The following is a 16580-nucleotide window of genomic DNA, read 5'->3' on the forward strand; positions in this document are numbered from 1 at the left end:
CTTCTATACTTCCATTCCTCTTTCCTCTACATTGTTACTCCAAGGACCTGGGCTCATAATATGTTTCTTGACCTCTTTAACCTATTTTTCTCCAAGTTGCATCTCAAGTTTCTCAAAATTCTGAAGCTTACCAGAAAACCTTTCTTCTGTCTAGACGTGCTTTGAGTAGATCCTTACATCCTTCATAAATAAACTGAGATTCCAAGTCCACATTTCTAAAACTTTGTAAAACTCAACATCTGAAAATAGAAAACTTTCAGATTTTTCTCCTACGATATCTCTCTGCATTTTATCCAATCTTCTTGTCAAACTGCTCCTACTGTTTAGCTCCTTCTGATTTTTAAATTCTAACATTTTCTCACACCCTGGGACAATATTTTCATTCAATTCACCTAGTATGCTTGGATTATTTATTTCATTACAGTTCAATTTGTAATAATATATAATTTAATATATTAATTTAAATACATATTTCTAAATGGACAGCTCAGAAGTGTAAAAACTACAACAATAGATAATGGGTCAGAAACTTTCTAGGTATTATAGGCACGGAGAAATACTACTTCCAAAAAGGCAGAATTTGCTACTCAATACAAAAATGAAAGGATTTAAACCAAACGGCCTTCTAAATAATTCTGCAAAAATCATTATATGTTAATTACTTTTCCACTTCATGAAGCAAAGTCACAAGTTCATGTGATTTTTCTTCAATCATAAGTTGAAAATAAAAGCTACCTATGAGACATAAAACATAATGGAAAAAAGTACAGCAAGCAACTTCAAGCAACATGTGCAGTTAAATACTGCTCTTGCATATTCACAAGTTTTCAGAGCAGCATTTAACTCAGTCTTCTCAATTTATCATAGAGAATCATGGCAAGACTCTTACACATGTGGGGTTTTTTTTAATTTATAATTATATTAAGTTGTTCCCAGTGCTTAATTGAGGTTATAGATTTCAATACTATCATAGAGAAGAGCAGCAACATTTCAGTACATCTTTCTTTAGGACAGGGATACTCACTTGCTGACTCAGGATCAGATCCAACTGACAAAACAACTTTTCTTCCCCTTGAGAATGCTGAGGCCCCAGAAGTAGGCCCCTTAAAACTGTCAAAATGACTCTGAATTCTGTAGGCATCAGCTGCATACACTGATGGGCTTTATCAACTCAAATACAGTGTTACATTTCTCTCTCCCATAAACACTCGACTGGGAATAAGGTAGAGTCCCAATATTCATTCTGCCATTCCTCTTCTGGTGTATGTGCCTGATTACCATCTTCCTGCATGCTCCCAAGTTTTGTTAGAAATCTGTTTTACATTTTTCACTTAGAGTCTGGTTGCCTTAACAGACTACACAGAAGATACCATAGCTAGGCGATTTCGTACCTCATTGAGGCAGGAAGTTTCCATTCTTATCTAAATTATGGCTATTTAGAAAAAAAAGTTTACACACATTCCACGTACTCTTGGAAGGCTTCCATGCATTGTGTTAGGTCTGCCTTATTTTCTCAGAACTACAACAAACCTTTCTTTTGACATTTTAGTTCATTATTTAGTTGTGTTAACCGGAAGTTCATCAAAACAAGCACTAGCTATGGTTCATCATAAAAAGTCATTTAAATAAATCTATGAAACTGTTATATTGGCCAAAATACCTAGAGAAGAATTCAGAAAATTACTTACAAGGGCAGAAGAATACAGCAATACTGATTTTTTGTCCTGGATCAAGGAATCCAGTCTGTGGACTAATTTTAAAAATACCATCTCCTGTATTTTTGCCCACATCATCACAATTCAACTTCCACGTCAACTGCTGCCTTGAGGTATTCTTCAGGTCAAGCTTCTGCAAATATTTGCAGAGAAAGGAGGTTATAATGAAAGACGAAGAGCAGTAAACATCGTGATACCTTTCACACTTCTCTGTCCTAAGCATTCTTCCTGCATCAGATCATAGTGAAAGCAAGAAAGCACTAGAAAGCAATAAAGAACCCAGTTTATTACATCTGTAAGGTGAGAAGATGAGTATGCCTATCAGCACAGACTAGATGCTTTCCAGTCACTCATCACATTCACAAACAGCAATACTTTCTTTCCAGAATGGAAAAATCTTATTTACATGAGGTAAACAGAACAAAATGTCACGGTGGGAGTGCTTAGACAAACATAAATGAGGAGTTTTTCCTGATGCAAATGAAGACCAGCAAGCACTAAACACATGGCTCATGACATCTAGACTTACAAATGGGTACGTTGAAAAAGCAAGTTCAGAACAGGTTTTCAAAACCCATTCTTTCAACTCAATAAGATGACAGTGGAAACAAAACAAACGAAAAAAAAAGCATTCCTTTATCTCAGGGTTACTCTTTCAATTCGTAACACATCCATAGCTAAGAAAAGGTCTTGACTTTGTATTATCATTGTTTTGTGAATATTTCAAAAAGTTTCAAGTGTTGTCATCATTGCCAAAACCCATATTTTATTTTTTTTTTATAATTTCCAAACAAAGCCTTTGGCAATTAGAAACAATAAATTATGTTATGGCCTGTTTCGCATTCATACAGTCAAATTCTTTATGTTCCAAAACAGAATAGCTGTGGCTGTTTAGTGCCTCTTTCCCATTAAGCCCTAAATCATGACCAGAAATTTTTTGGGAGAGTGCCAGTTGGCACAGATCAGTACCATATAACGTACTGGCGCAGCAATTGAACTGTATGGACCACCATGGCACAATTGCCCTCCTGCGCTGTCACTGTCTAGTTTACTAGTATAGACCGAGGCAGAAAATCTTCAGAAGTAAGCTATTTCTTAAACAATTCATGGTCAGTTTCTCTTAGTGCCCATGCTTTCTCATGTATCAGAAACTCAGGATAATCCCAATTTTGAGTTTTGGAAAAATTTCTAGTGATCAAAAGACAATCATAAAATCAAAAAATGAACAAAATGACAACAGGAAAACTTCTAAATTTTTAAACCATATATTTGGAACATGACTGAATTTTGAGTTCCAAATCTGTATTCTTTTCCCAGTCATTTTTGAGTAATTAAAAGCTACAGCCAAGAATAACTATAGCAACTGTTGTGATTACGTACCTGAGAATTCTGTCTTTCAGCAGCAGTATGTATGAAATGTATACCGCTTGAATGTTGTGCAAATTTAAGTTCCATTGACGAGAACTCCAATGGTGATTTAAGTACTGTTGGAGAAAATAATTTAAGATGTTTATATGGCACTATTTTGACAAATATTTCCTCAAGGTCCCTTAAAAAAAAATAAAAAAAAATCATTGTTTCCGCACAAGTTTAACAGAAATGTTTCTCCCCTTGCTTTAAAGCTGCATTTTCTTTCCGTTGTTCCCATACTATATACATAATTACTGTAATTTAACTTTCTGTCTTATTATGACCCTTTAGTAACATTAAAATTATTTAAATGTTTTATCTACCAGACTTATAGTATCTCTCCTTCTTATAAAGATGTTATAAACAGAGAGCCACATGATCTTTATGTAGCAGATGAATGCATTTACACTTGTGACTGTAATCATCAGAAAAGACTTGAAAGATTTTATATAAGAAGCAGCATTTATCTTAATTTCATATAGCTGGAACAACAAAACCATGACAAAGTGAGGGTTTAGAAAAACAAAAGTATATGCTCCCAGTCTCATTTTGCTTCTTTGATTAAACACTGGAAATTAACCTAGCAAACATACAGTATCCTCTGAATAAAGTCTTCTAGTTTGTTTCACACTGAGCAAGGAAGTATGTTGATCACTCTCTTCTCTCCCAAAAAGCCCAAAGGATTTCCTAATCGCATATCTCACCTTATGTAAACATCAACACTATCCATCTATCTCTAAAGCACAGGTATATAAACTCTATAAACTAATACTGTTTCAAAGTAGAAACCTAATCTGCTGGAATGCTTCCAACAATATGCAACTATGTCATTCATTAAGTCCTCACCTCTCACGGAAACTGCCTGTACAAGGAAAACACAGCACGACTGAAAGACTGGGAGGGAAAGGAAAGGAAATTACCTACCCCACAAAAAAGATTATCGGAATGATTATTAGGGGGGAAAGTCAGCTCACATAAGGTCATTACATTGATAATGTGTCCTCTTCTTCTGTGTCTGGCTGAGGTAGGGCTTTTGTCTTTTCCAGCTGAGTTTTCGGTTTTGTTGTTGGTTATTTTTTTCCGCTCTCAGTGCTTTCTTACATACTAATAAGCAGTCTCCAAGGGAAAAGTCTTACAAGTATTTAAGTAAGAGACCTGCTTTCCTCCACAGGTACTGAAACAGTCTACAAACTGTGTTTTTTAAAAAATACCAAAAAAAAGATTCACAATGGACTGAAAGCATATTGACTACACTGAAGTTAAAAGACTGGGTTGACTACTCTTAAGATTATTGTGATTCTTTTCTCAGGGTGAACAATCCTGAGTACAAACATGGCATATAAGCTATTGATTTAAGTGCCAACTGCACTATCCTGTGCAGTCTGAATACCAGTTAACTATAAAAACTGTCACAGGGGAAAAAAGATAAGAAATTATAAGACTGGAAAAAAATGTGTAATAAAGCACACAGCAGTGAGAATTAGGCGTATTTGTCAAATCAAAACTTAGAACTTGCAAGATGCATCTTACCCACTTTTAGTTTTTAAAGTGATACTCTGAAATGATGAATCAATAACAGACATATTTTTTAGGTTGTCAGAATGTAATAAAATTATCAAGTTCTTTTTTAACAATAAAAATAATTTGGCTAGTTGCCTGCATCTGTATGATTATGTGAAATATTAAGTGGTCAAGACATTTATTTAGACTTCTCTCCTTCCTCCCTGCCCATCAAAATTCCCAGTGAGAATGTAATTCCAATACTCAAATTTAAATAGAAGCCATGCTTTATTTTTTCAACTATTACTTAGAATTGAAAGTATTATATATTCACTTGAATATTATGATTACTTGTTGTTGGCCTATACTGGTACTTCGAAGAAATTCTATGTGGTAGAAGTACAAATTTGTGATAAAATTTACATAAGATTATTAGCGAGACTTACCAATTGTGTCAATTCATTATTCCAAAAAGAAAGGGAAAAGGAAAGAAGCATTTTATTTTTTCTTCAGGTTACATAAATCACTTCTGTACTACAAATTTGTCACTTTGATTCATGAATTTTTACTTAGAGACATGCTTTCTAATAATCTCCTATACTTATGTACATTTATCTTTATTCTACGTGCTTTTAAACTAAATATATTTAGAAGTGTTTAATATGAATTTACTTCCATCACAGGATCTAAAGAAGGGCTCTCAGATACCCTTTGATATCTTAAAAGATCACAAAAGTAAGACTTAAGTTAAAGCCCTTCAGAAAAAAAACAAACCCATAGATAAAACCAAATAAATTGGAGTTGCTTTTACCCCACATTATGCATTTAATTGGCCCAGCCTCCTTCATTGCTCCCAAGATGTTTAAACATTACACAAACATCATTCCAGGAAGACACTTTGCACTTAAATCTTATCTCAAATAAAAAGTGACTCCATATTAAATACTGAGATGAGGAAACCTAGTGGATATAAGGATCAGACAGGAGACTAAAGAGAACCACAAATTATTTTTAAGAAAAGCAGAGAGGAATCATTTAAGATATCAATTTCTTGCTGCAGGCAAATGGCCTGTAACTTTGGCCATTAACAAATTCTGACAGGCCAGAAGAGTGCAGTTCTGCATATAAAAGCAAACAGAAGCAAGTGGACTAAATTACCATGAATTCTCTCAGATGGGATCATGGCCAGTCAGAGGCATTTTAAAGGAATTTTAAATATAGTTAGAGCTCCTAGTTTTGACAGGGTAAGTCTAGAAAAAAAAGAGAGTATGAATGACATACTGCTTGTCTACATTCTTCAGATGACCTGCTGTAAGTACTGGGGTCTGCATGACAAGGTCTAGAAATACTAATGAATGGGTAGAAAGAAAAATGAGTTTTGGTAAACTAATTTTTATATAAGGCAAATGGCTATTAAAGAAATAAATCCCAGCACATCATATTTATGTATAGAAAACTCCGCTTTACACGTATTTAAAAATACCAATCAAAATCTGAATATTTTGCAAGTTTCCAAAACATTTACAAACTATCAATTATCAACCAAATTTAAGTAGCAATTCTCTGCTCTTAGAATGCAAGCAAAACCAAATCTAAGTATCTACCATCTGCTCATGTCCCTAGTTTACCTACCAACTGCTTTAATTCTACAGAATGGAACAGCCACAGTCACCGCCTGCAGCCGAGGAGCAACGATGTGCTTTACAGATTCAACAGAAGTTGCAGACGCGGAGCTTGGCTGGGTCAAGGGGAAGTCAGCTCGAGGAGTATTAACTGGAAGAGTGAAGTCATATGCTGCCACCTAAAGGGCAAAAATATCATTGTGGATCACTTTCCCAAAGAAATTGTAGGTACTTCTTGAACCGTCTAATTGGTATTACTATTTTAGAAGAATTATTGAAATTAACTCAGGACCCGATCACAATATTAATAGGATGGCTGTTTATTAGGACGTAGTTATCAGTCCTTTAAGTAAGCAGCCGCCAGATATTTTTTCCCCTCACCAAGGGAAAAACTGTATTCCCCAAAGTATCAGGGTTATTAGCACAGCTACAGAGAAGGCTTCTTGTAAATTGCTGAGTTGTAGCCCTTTCCGAGTGCTCTCCTGAGCGGAAAAAAAATGGAATTGTGGCCCAAATGCATAATAAGCACAAGCAAAGAGGATGAAACAAAGCTACATAAACTCTCCGTTTCACAAACGTTGAAGAGAATAGGTCATCTACTGCAGTATAGCCAGCATAAGCAAACGGGGCTCCAAGATCGAGGTGGAGCATGGGACAAAACTGAGAAATCTCAGAAGAAAAAAAAAAAAAAAAAAAAAAAGAGTTTTAAAATCATTGTCATTGAACCCCACTGAATTCCAGGAGTCTAAATTCAAGGGATTTTGATCCCAGTTTTCTCTCTACAATCACATCCCCAAGCAAACATGGCTTAGAATCTGAAGATAGCTTCTTTTATACAAAATCATATTTTCTGAGTATTAAGAGGCCAAGTTTATTTTGCGGTGAACTTTCAAGGAGGTATCTCCTACCTCTCCGTCTGTCTTTCCATGGGTCAACACATTAGAGCAATATTTTATATTTTATATAAAATTAATGCATAAAAAATAAACAAGCACAGTTGTCAGGTTGATCAGGGGTATGTGAGAGTAGGAAAAAAACCTAAGTTATTTTCATAAAAAGACATGTCCCTAAAATTACAGTACTTGCTTTCACAGTACAACTTCACAGGGAGTTGCAAGTAAATCAGCAAGCTAATTTATGACTCAAAATTAAGTTAAAACATTTGTAAAGGATAATACTCTTGTATTTATCATATAATAATATGCAGACTGTTCAAATACCTTGAAGCATTTAAAGTCATTGAATTTTTGTGTAAGGACTGATTTTAAAGTTTCTTTATTTACAGCAATAACAACATACAGATTCAGCAGTGACAAAAGGAGAGAAAATGTAATGCACATTAGAAAAAAAAAACCAAACACTTTTATTCAAATTTAAACCTAAGAGCAAAACCAAGGGTTTATGTCCTGCAACTGTAAAAAATATACATTCTCAACCTCCTCTCAGATTTAACAAGCTTTTCCTTAAAACATACTTAAATCTTCCATGCAGTCTAAATTCATCAGGTTTATATCACAGATAAGCAGCTTTCCACAATGAATAACGTAGCTAGTGTTCAAAGCCATCATTCAAAACACTGAAATAAAACTAAATCTTTCCCATGTATACAGTCAGAGCTGATGCATCAGCAATACCCTGTAATTCCACAGCTGCAGATTTTCCATAGAATTCATTTCTTACACCATGAATTCTGTTCTTTCATTTAAAAAAAAATATTACATCATTAAAAACGGCAAAAAAAACCCACCTGTCACTTCTCCACAAAAAGCTTAAGCAATAAGCTCTGACAGGTGTGACTTGCTCTATTTATCTCAATCAAAGGTCCTTGTAGGCTTCATTATTACACAGCTGTGTATTTTGTCTTTTTTCCAAGATGCTGGAATTTGTTATTTTCCAGCAGGGTAAAAAATAAATTAAAAAATTAAAAAAAAAAATCATTTTGACGCAGTACACTCCTGCACCTTGCTTTTCCTGCTTCCCTTACCAGCCCATGCATGACACTGCTGCTAGCAGGTGGATCATCCTGCCTGGAGAAATATAGTGTCAGCTGAGGAAGAAAGATGAGCAAATATTTAAAGTGAAGACATGCTGCCTGTTTCCCTGGCACAAAACCAAAGGAATGAGGTGCTCCTCACTCTTACCTCGACAGGTAGCTTGCAGAAAGAGAGCCATGGTCAGAAAAGCCATGCTTCTATGCTTCTTGGACAGTACGATTTAAAACTCAGTTCAAAATAATCACGGCTAGCAATCAATCAATAAATAATATTATTAGTACTAATTCTTAGCTCTGTCTCTAGATAGCAATGAGAGAACTACATGACATTTGGCCAGATAGTCATGGGGTTTTTTGTTTGGTTAGATTTTTTGTTTGGTTGATTTTTTGTTTAAATCACCAGAATTTTTTTTTCTATTCGGCTCTGAAATGAGAACCCTGCCTAGCCCACCAGACCTTCAGGTGGCTAAACCTCCTAATACTCCACTGAAAAAAACCTAAAATTGAAGTGTCCCTCAAATAAAATTATATTAAAACAGTAAAGAAATCAGCATACAGCCTGTACACAATTACGATATTAAGAAGTATTTGCTAGCTTACCTATTTATAGATGGTTTTGTATACTGCTTTTGCTTACAGCTCTGACTTTCACAGCCAACAAACACCAAGGTTAAACTCTCCCCAGTGAGACGGAGAGCTGTCACCCTCTAACACCTTCTGAGATGCCGGAATAACAGGAAGGCACAGCCAAACCATGTCTGAGCAGCATCCTAACCTTATCTATAATGCATCAACTTCATTTTACCACTTAGAATATTGAGAGAATTATCTCAAAATTTTTTAGATATTGTTTTACAAGCATGCCAGTACACTTCATCTCTAAGAGCACCTTTTGATGTCACATACTAACTTTTAGTGAGAATTATAGGAGCTATTCAGACTTCCCATGTATTTACTTCATTTGTTGATTTGAAGCTTCTTGAGGCAGAAGGAAAGCTGTTGCCAAGTTGATTTTTAGCAGGAGAATTCAAGATTGCAGTCAAGACTAAATTACTTGAAACCTTACATCAATAATTCAAGTTGCTTTAATAAAATTTTAAAGCATATTAAAATAATTTCATGCTTTTGTGATTTTTTAAAAATCAATACTTCTGAATTATTTTGTTTTAGTTTTTCCTTAGTTCTAGTATATGCTTTCTCAGCAAGAACATCAATATAGTGGGGTTTTGTTGGTTTATAGGATAGTGTTGTCAGTAATGACTACAACAACAGCAGGAAGTTTTAGTAGAACCAGAAGGCGGATGGAAAATAATGTGACTCAATGGGATACAGAAGGTTTGTAGCAGCTGGGAGGTAAGCTGGGTAAGAGCAGTTGTCCAGAAAATTGTGATGAGATCAGAGAAACAGCTGCTCAAGTGCAGAGGCAGGAAATAGCACTTGCGATCCTGAAACCTGAATAGTGGAAGCACAATATACGGAGAAGATTAGAGTATTTCCAAGACTGGAAAGTCAGGAAAGAGAAGGAAGAAGTCTGGTGAGAAAAGAGGGAAATCTAGATGAGGCAGAATGATAAAGAACTTGGATCCCCTGCAGGATGTTTTAAGAATCAGTAACTACTAAGAGCTTCTGATCACAATTAGAGATACAGGTACTTGGACCACTTTGTTAACAGAACTATGTTTTTTATTAGTGTTTTACTTTGCAGGAGTTAAAGAAAAGCTACAGCATCCTGGGGAGTACATATAATTCCAGATGCTTCCTTTAGTCATGCCATACTGGGCAACACATTTAGTTTTCAAAGATATCTTCATTTAACACTAGTCAGTGCTATTGCTGCCAGCTCTCAGTGCTGCACTAACTCCCAGTGATATTAACTTGACCACCAGTGGGTTGTACGTTGTATTTGGGCATGCCTTGCCTAGCAATCAGTAAGCTGCCCCCTGCCACGCAGGCAGTGATAGACTAGGAGCAGAAGGGAAGCACTGGCTGTACCGTGAGCTAAGCCAGCATCGCGGGCAAAGGGAGACTGTGAGCACATGGAGAGAAGGGGAAACTGAAATAAAGACATTTCATTAAAGCAGTGCTTATTAGTCAGTTATGAGGTATAAGGTGCCCCAGGAAAATTTCCTTTTTGAAGTTCTTTATTCCTTTACTTCTGAAAGAAGTTGTTCTGTTTGCGAAAAATTATTCTTGAGACTGAAAAAACACTAAGACCCAGACTGAAAAATTAAAGGATGACATCAGAAAACCCTATAGAGAAATCTGTAATCAATAGCTGCAATATATTCTACAGATCTTTACATTATTTTAAGAGCAGTCACAAAACAGATTTAGTCAAATGTATGCACTATTTTTTTTCAAATTTATATCATAATTAGAGCAGACTACCAACTAGTGCAACTTTGTCTTCAGTTCAGTTGCCACATCACCAGTATCAAATGACAGTTGGAGATGCTCATCAATAATAAACAGTAATACTGAACAGTAGTTCAGATGACAAGTGAAATTAAAAGTCAAGAACCATCCACTATTTCAGTAGTCTTCAGAAATATTAATTTAGTTAATCACTTGAATTTACAGCAGTGTCAGTAGCAACATTTCTAGTCTTAATCCATCCTGCAACTTGACAAGGAAAGAAAATAGTAATAGAGCTCAATTGTAACAATGGGAAACAGTGTACTGGGAAGCAAATAAAATCCCTGGTTTGATAGTTGGGAGTGGAGGTCATTTAGGATTTGAGAGAGTTGATATTTCACTAGTCCTGAAGGTGGACGACTGACCTTCCACTGTACTTTTCCACTATAGTGGAGAAAGGAGCACTTTGTATAGCAGCACCATCACCAGATAAATCCAATGCCATAAGCAAGAACAGAGCTGACAGATCTCAGATTATAAGCAACTGTATGCTTTTAGCTACTGAGATTGAAGGAGAAAAAAAAAAAAAAAAAAACAAAAACCAAAAAACTGCATCTGCTATGTAGATTAGAAATATCTCTATTAAATACTTGACAAGACTGAAGTAAATTTTTTTTATAAAAATAAATTGAAATTGAGGCCTCGGAAGTTAAACTATTGTTACCTGTAAAATATTATACATAGTACACACCCTTGTATCATCCATAGAACAATATTGCTAGACCCTATTTTACTATTTGTAGATGCTATTTATCATTTTTAAATCAGTACGTTTGTGGCGTTCTATTTTTATAAAACTCCTAACTGAATTTTCTATATAGATGCTGAAGCAAAAAAAAAAAAAAAACCAAAAACAAAAAACCAAACACTTAAAAAAATTAACCACTAGCTTAACTAAGCTAAAGTATTAGTTGTACCATCATTACCTTGTTCCCATCTAATGCAGAAACAGAGGGAACTCCTCAAAAGTAAGTATATTCTATTTCAAAGTAATCAGATGATATAATATGAAAAACAGGAAAGAATGGAAACAGAGATTTGGAAAGTTCTTACAGAAGCGCATTACAATTTTAGCAACCATTTACTTTCTCTGTTTGGTGTTATATCTATGGCTTACTAGAAGCTAACTGGCAGGTACAAAGCAGCGTTTTCCTTCTCATTTCTATTAATCTTTCAATTAGGACAAAAAATTCAAATTTTAGGTGAATACTTATGATTTTAGGCTGAAAAATGTTCTTTAAGAGAATGCTGCCAAAACAGGTTGCTTTTGTAAATGAAATATGCATCTCAGAGGACTTTACTGGTAAAATGAAAATCAAAACTAAGTAAGTTTCGAAGCTTGGCTGTAAGAACAGTAATAATATATTCCTACTCATTAGAAGTTCAATCACTCTTTTCCCCACTTGTGTTTTACATGGCTCTACACTATTTTATGTACTACTTTTTATTTAAAAGGGAAGCTAGCTTTTCCACATTCCAATTTCATCATTTTAAGCCACAAATCTATATTCCTTTCTATTATTAACTGGTTTGAATTGCACATTTAGCAAGAGACAGCCACAAACAAATACTGTTATAATTACTAAGAGCCTTAATACTGGCCTTAGTGAAGCCATAATATTGTCTTTGGAGCAACAACATGCTGTTATAACACAATTTTACAATGCATAAATGTGATTGACAGATGACATGGCCCTTTGGGACAGAGCAAAACATTTCTGGTGATGCTTGTCCAACCCCTTCCTCAAGAGTCTTCGACAATGGAGATGTCTTCTCAAGTAATTTATTCCAGTATTTGGCTCCTTTTGCTACAATGAGTTTTTATATACAATCTAATCCACCTGGCATAATTTAAAGCCAGTACCCATCACCTGCCTACTGCAGTGAACAAGCATATATAAATTATATTCCACAGAATATTGGAAGTTAGGGAGTTTGGGTGGTTTTTTGGTTTTGTTTGTTTGTTTGGGGGTTTTGACTGTTTGTTTAGTTGGGGGGTATTTGTTTGTTTGAGGGGGTTGCTTGTTTGTTTAGTTGGGGGGTTGTTTGTTTTGGGGGTTTGGGGGTTTGTTTTTGGTTTTTAAACACAGTTTGTGCTTTCTGGACTTCTGATCATTTCTATTGCTTTCTTTTCAGACTTTCTTTCCAAGGGAAATTTTCCCACTTCTTTAAGTGTGGCATTCCAATTGGGAAAAGTGTTCCAGCTGAAGTGTTATCAGCACAGATTAGAATAATTATTTCACTTGCTTTATTGACATTATTCTTATTTCTATAAATCAGTATGGTGACTGCCTCTACTCTTAATTCTTACTCAGCTTGTGATCTACAATACCGTACACATAGATTACTCCGACAGCATTATCTAATCTTGTATTTCTATTATTGATCCTTCCTACCTAAATTAAAACGTCAGCCTTTTTCCTTACTGAGTTTCTCTCCAGTTAAACAACAGGTCACTGGTGATATTCTGTACGTACCATTTTGCAAGTAATTGCATACTTTCCTAACGGTCTATTTAGTATAAATCTGACTACCTTGCTTATGGGAATGTTGCATCAGGCAGCATCAAGATACTTAAATATATGACATCTACTGCTTCTCCCCTAACCTCAAGGCCTGCTATGCTATAGGAGGAAATTAATTTGGTTTGAAATAGCTCATTTTTTATTAATCTGTTGACTCATATTCTGTCAGAAAAAGTCATCTCAGAGCAGTGAATGTGCTATTAATTCACACACAGTTATTTCACAGTAGCTTCCATGTGTAAACAGAATCTAAACCAACAGTAAAAATAGGAAGAAAATCAGCGTTACCAGATACAGCCTGTAATATGCAAATATTATTTGAATTATGTTTCGAATACAGGAATTCCCTTTTATTCAAAAACTAGTGCTGGGGGGTGGGGTGAAAAAAGGACATTGTTGACCCTTCCAAGATGCATTGTCTCTGATTTTATTTTTTTTTTTTTTTTTTAAGCAAATGCAGCTAATGCAACTGGTTTATGTGCTATAGGAGTGGTCCCCAGCTTCTCATTCTGAAGCCCATTCACAATATCAGAGACTAAGTTCTCTTTCAGTTCATTGTTCCCCAAATATGTGGAAACCCCAGATTCTCCATTGTTAAAGCATTGTTCAACAGATTTAGGTTTAAAATTTGCTACAGCACTCTCCATTCACACCTACTGCCAATAAAATGCCATTTTCCTGATGTAAAACTAACCCATAAAGTCTCATATCTTCAATTTATTTCCCTCAAATAGCTCAATCAGAAAGCAACTTTGCCAATCTTTATGACACATAAAACTCCTCTACTTTCGCTGTCCCTCGGTCATCTGAGAGCTAAAGCATGAATAGCTGCAAAAAGAAAATGGCTGCCACTTTGTTGGCTTATTTTATGAATGTGTAGTACGACATTTCAATTTCAGTTTATATCCTTTCCATTTTTAAGCCATTGAGAAAGTGCACTTTCTTTGTGTATGCAAACATTTAAGGAAAGCAGCGGAAGTTATATAAGGTTATTTCAGAACTTCTTTTCTTAAGAGTTGGATTACTATTATAAAACTATTGCACACACTAAAATGCGCACCTAAAACATCTATATTCTTTCACCACACAAATATCACAGATCATGATTTTAATTTAGCATAATTACCACTGCCCCATACACCTACCTCTTTTGGCGCGAAGGACAGCAAACATTGCAAAGCTGACCTTCCCTTTAAGTTAACCGAATACAAATAAGGCTTTGAAGAACAGCAGTCAACCACTGTCAAACAAAATTTAGAATCAAATTACATATGTTATTACAGTAACCATCAACTTTTTAACAGTTGCAGTACTTCTAAGTGGTTTCCAGCATAAGGTATCTACATATCTGTATGGTAAACATTTCTCAAAAAGTTACAAATGAATATAGAATTTCTCAAAAGGATTCTGGAGGTAATTTTGAGAAGTGTTAATCACCAGCAACTTTAATGAAAGTTATTGATTTGGGAGAAAACGATATTTCAGAAAAAAAACCCAAACCATCACTGTTATTTACCTTTGAATAAAAGCGTTAGGCAAAAATAGTTGACTAAATAATGAAAACTAATACCACAGAGAGAAAAACAGTTGGGTGAAACTGTTTTTCTAAATGATTTTTAGGCATAATCTACACTGCAGAATTCTACCAGTATGGCTTGTGTCATTTTTCAGACTTTCACGTCCAATTTTAAGGCATTGGCAGAAGCATGGGTTTCCAATAAACAAGGTAACATTTCTCTGAGATAAATACTCATTCTGGAACAACAGGATCTGTATTCTTCCAGTATTCGCTACTTGAACAGTACTGGACCTGACTGGATGTCCCATTATTTGTTTCAAGTACACAATCTGATCTAGAAATCATGTGCAATGAGTCAATATCCATGCTGGCTAGTTGCCTGTTGTAGACAGTCTTATAGTTTTCTTCCAAGTTAAGATGACTGACTAGGAGCCCTCACCTTCACTTTGAGGTCCACCACATGGTAAGAAAACCCCTCTGTTCCTGTCAGAATGTTTTTTGCCATTGTCCACATATATTTTTACAGAAAGATACAACCAAATACTGTCTTGCAAAAGAGAGTCCTGATTTCCAGAGCTCACAGGGACAAGAGGCCATATAAGCATAGCTGCAAAATTCTCTCATGAATAATGATATTGGAACAGCAAAGGAGATGTCAGGACTGAAGTAGAAAAGGGATGAGCAACAATGAGCGAAGGATAAGAATCTGTACCAGTTCTATCAAGAAACAAAGAATAGGAACCTAATTCCACATATTGCCCCAATGTCCTTCTGAGTTGGGCATCATGCAGAAGAGAGGTCCTGTCATTAACATGTACAGACACCCTGTACCATTAGGAAAAAGAGAAGTACAGACCCTTATACTGATGATGAATTAACTGAAGGGTAAACATTGTCCAAGGAATGGGTAAAAGTCCGTTAATGGGAAATTAGTATAGTTGTTTGCCTTTCTTTGTTTGGTTTTTTTTTGTTGTTGTTGGTTTTGGGTTGGTTTATTTTATTTTAACTGGTCAGCAGGTATTCAACTTTTTTTTTTTTTTTTTTTTTTAAAAAACAAACCTTAGCAACTATAGGAAGAAAAAAAAAGTAAAAAAAATTCTACAGGCAACCTGACATTTTATAGGCAAACCAAAATGTATCCTCTTACTTTATACGAAGCAGCACTTTTAAAATAATTGTTTTAGGGTTTCTTAAATCAGAAAATTTGTATATAGTCTGACAGATTTTCTCATAGCATTATCTATTCTTTCACAAAAAATCTGATATAGCAAAAGCAAATACCCGAATGGTCATTAGCATTCAGTTTAAAATCCTTATACTTAGAAAAATCAAACTCCACTCTGGTACGCGCTTGTCCTTTGTTCTGCAGCAAAAAGGGAACTGATTTCGTAGAACCGACATAAACACCACCAAAGTCAAATAGTTCCTGTAAGTTTAAAGAGAAAAAAAATATGGGTTAAAGCACTGTGAAGTCAAGTTTATAACTGAACAGAATGTGAAAAATATAATTGTTCAAAGATTCACAATTTATTACACAACAGTCTTGGTTAATAAATTCTCTTGCATACCCCTTATCTTTAAAATCTTTCCAGGACATAAAACACAACAGTTTAGAATTCAATACATAAGTCCAGTTACACCATCAGGAAAGTTTTCATCATTCATTAAACAGATCAGTGGATTCCTTTCCCATTATTGCATTTTTTTTTTCCTATGACTACCTTGAAGAAATCCTCTCTAGTTTTGTTTTGTTGGGTTTTTTTGGTTTGGTTTTTTTTTTTTTTTTTTTACATACTTTTTCCAAATTGTGCAGTTCAAAAGCTAAAGCTGTAAGCTATCACTTAGTGCAACTGTTATATGTACATTTAGTTTTTAATTTCT

At 35.0% G+C, this 16580-nt stretch overlaps 1 protein-coding gene across 1 annotated transcript in view; it reads right to left on the reverse strand.

Annotated features, from left to right (window-relative positions):
- Positions 1-658: 658 nt before the first annotated feature.
- Positions 659-16580, reverse strand: part of LOC104289428 (chromosome unknown open reading frame, human CXorf22) — a 108892-nt gene continuing 92970 nt past the window's right edge. The window contains exons 20-26 of the mRNA XM_009888364.1: positions 15981-16125; positions 14326-14420; positions 8232-8294; positions 6258-6426; positions 3096-3199; positions 1689-1848; positions 659-735 (exon numbers count right to left, since the gene is read on the reverse strand). Of these exons, the coding sequence (XP_009886666.1) occupies positions 659-735; positions 1689-1848; positions 3096-3199; positions 6258-6426; positions 8232-8294; positions 14326-14420; positions 15981-16125 (813 nt within the window). The remainder of the gene's footprint in view (positions 736-1688; positions 1849-3095; positions 3200-6257; positions 6427-8231; positions 8295-14325; positions 14421-15980; positions 16126-16580) is intronic.

This window comes from Charadrius vociferus, unplaced genomic scaffold (genome assembly GCF_000708025.1).
Source record: "Charadrius vociferus isolate BGI_N301 unplaced genomic scaffold, ASM70802v2 scaffold206, whole genome shotgun sequence".
Taxonomy (NCBI): domain Eukaryota; kingdom Metazoa; phylum Chordata; class Aves; order Charadriiformes; family Charadriidae; genus Charadrius; species Charadrius vociferus.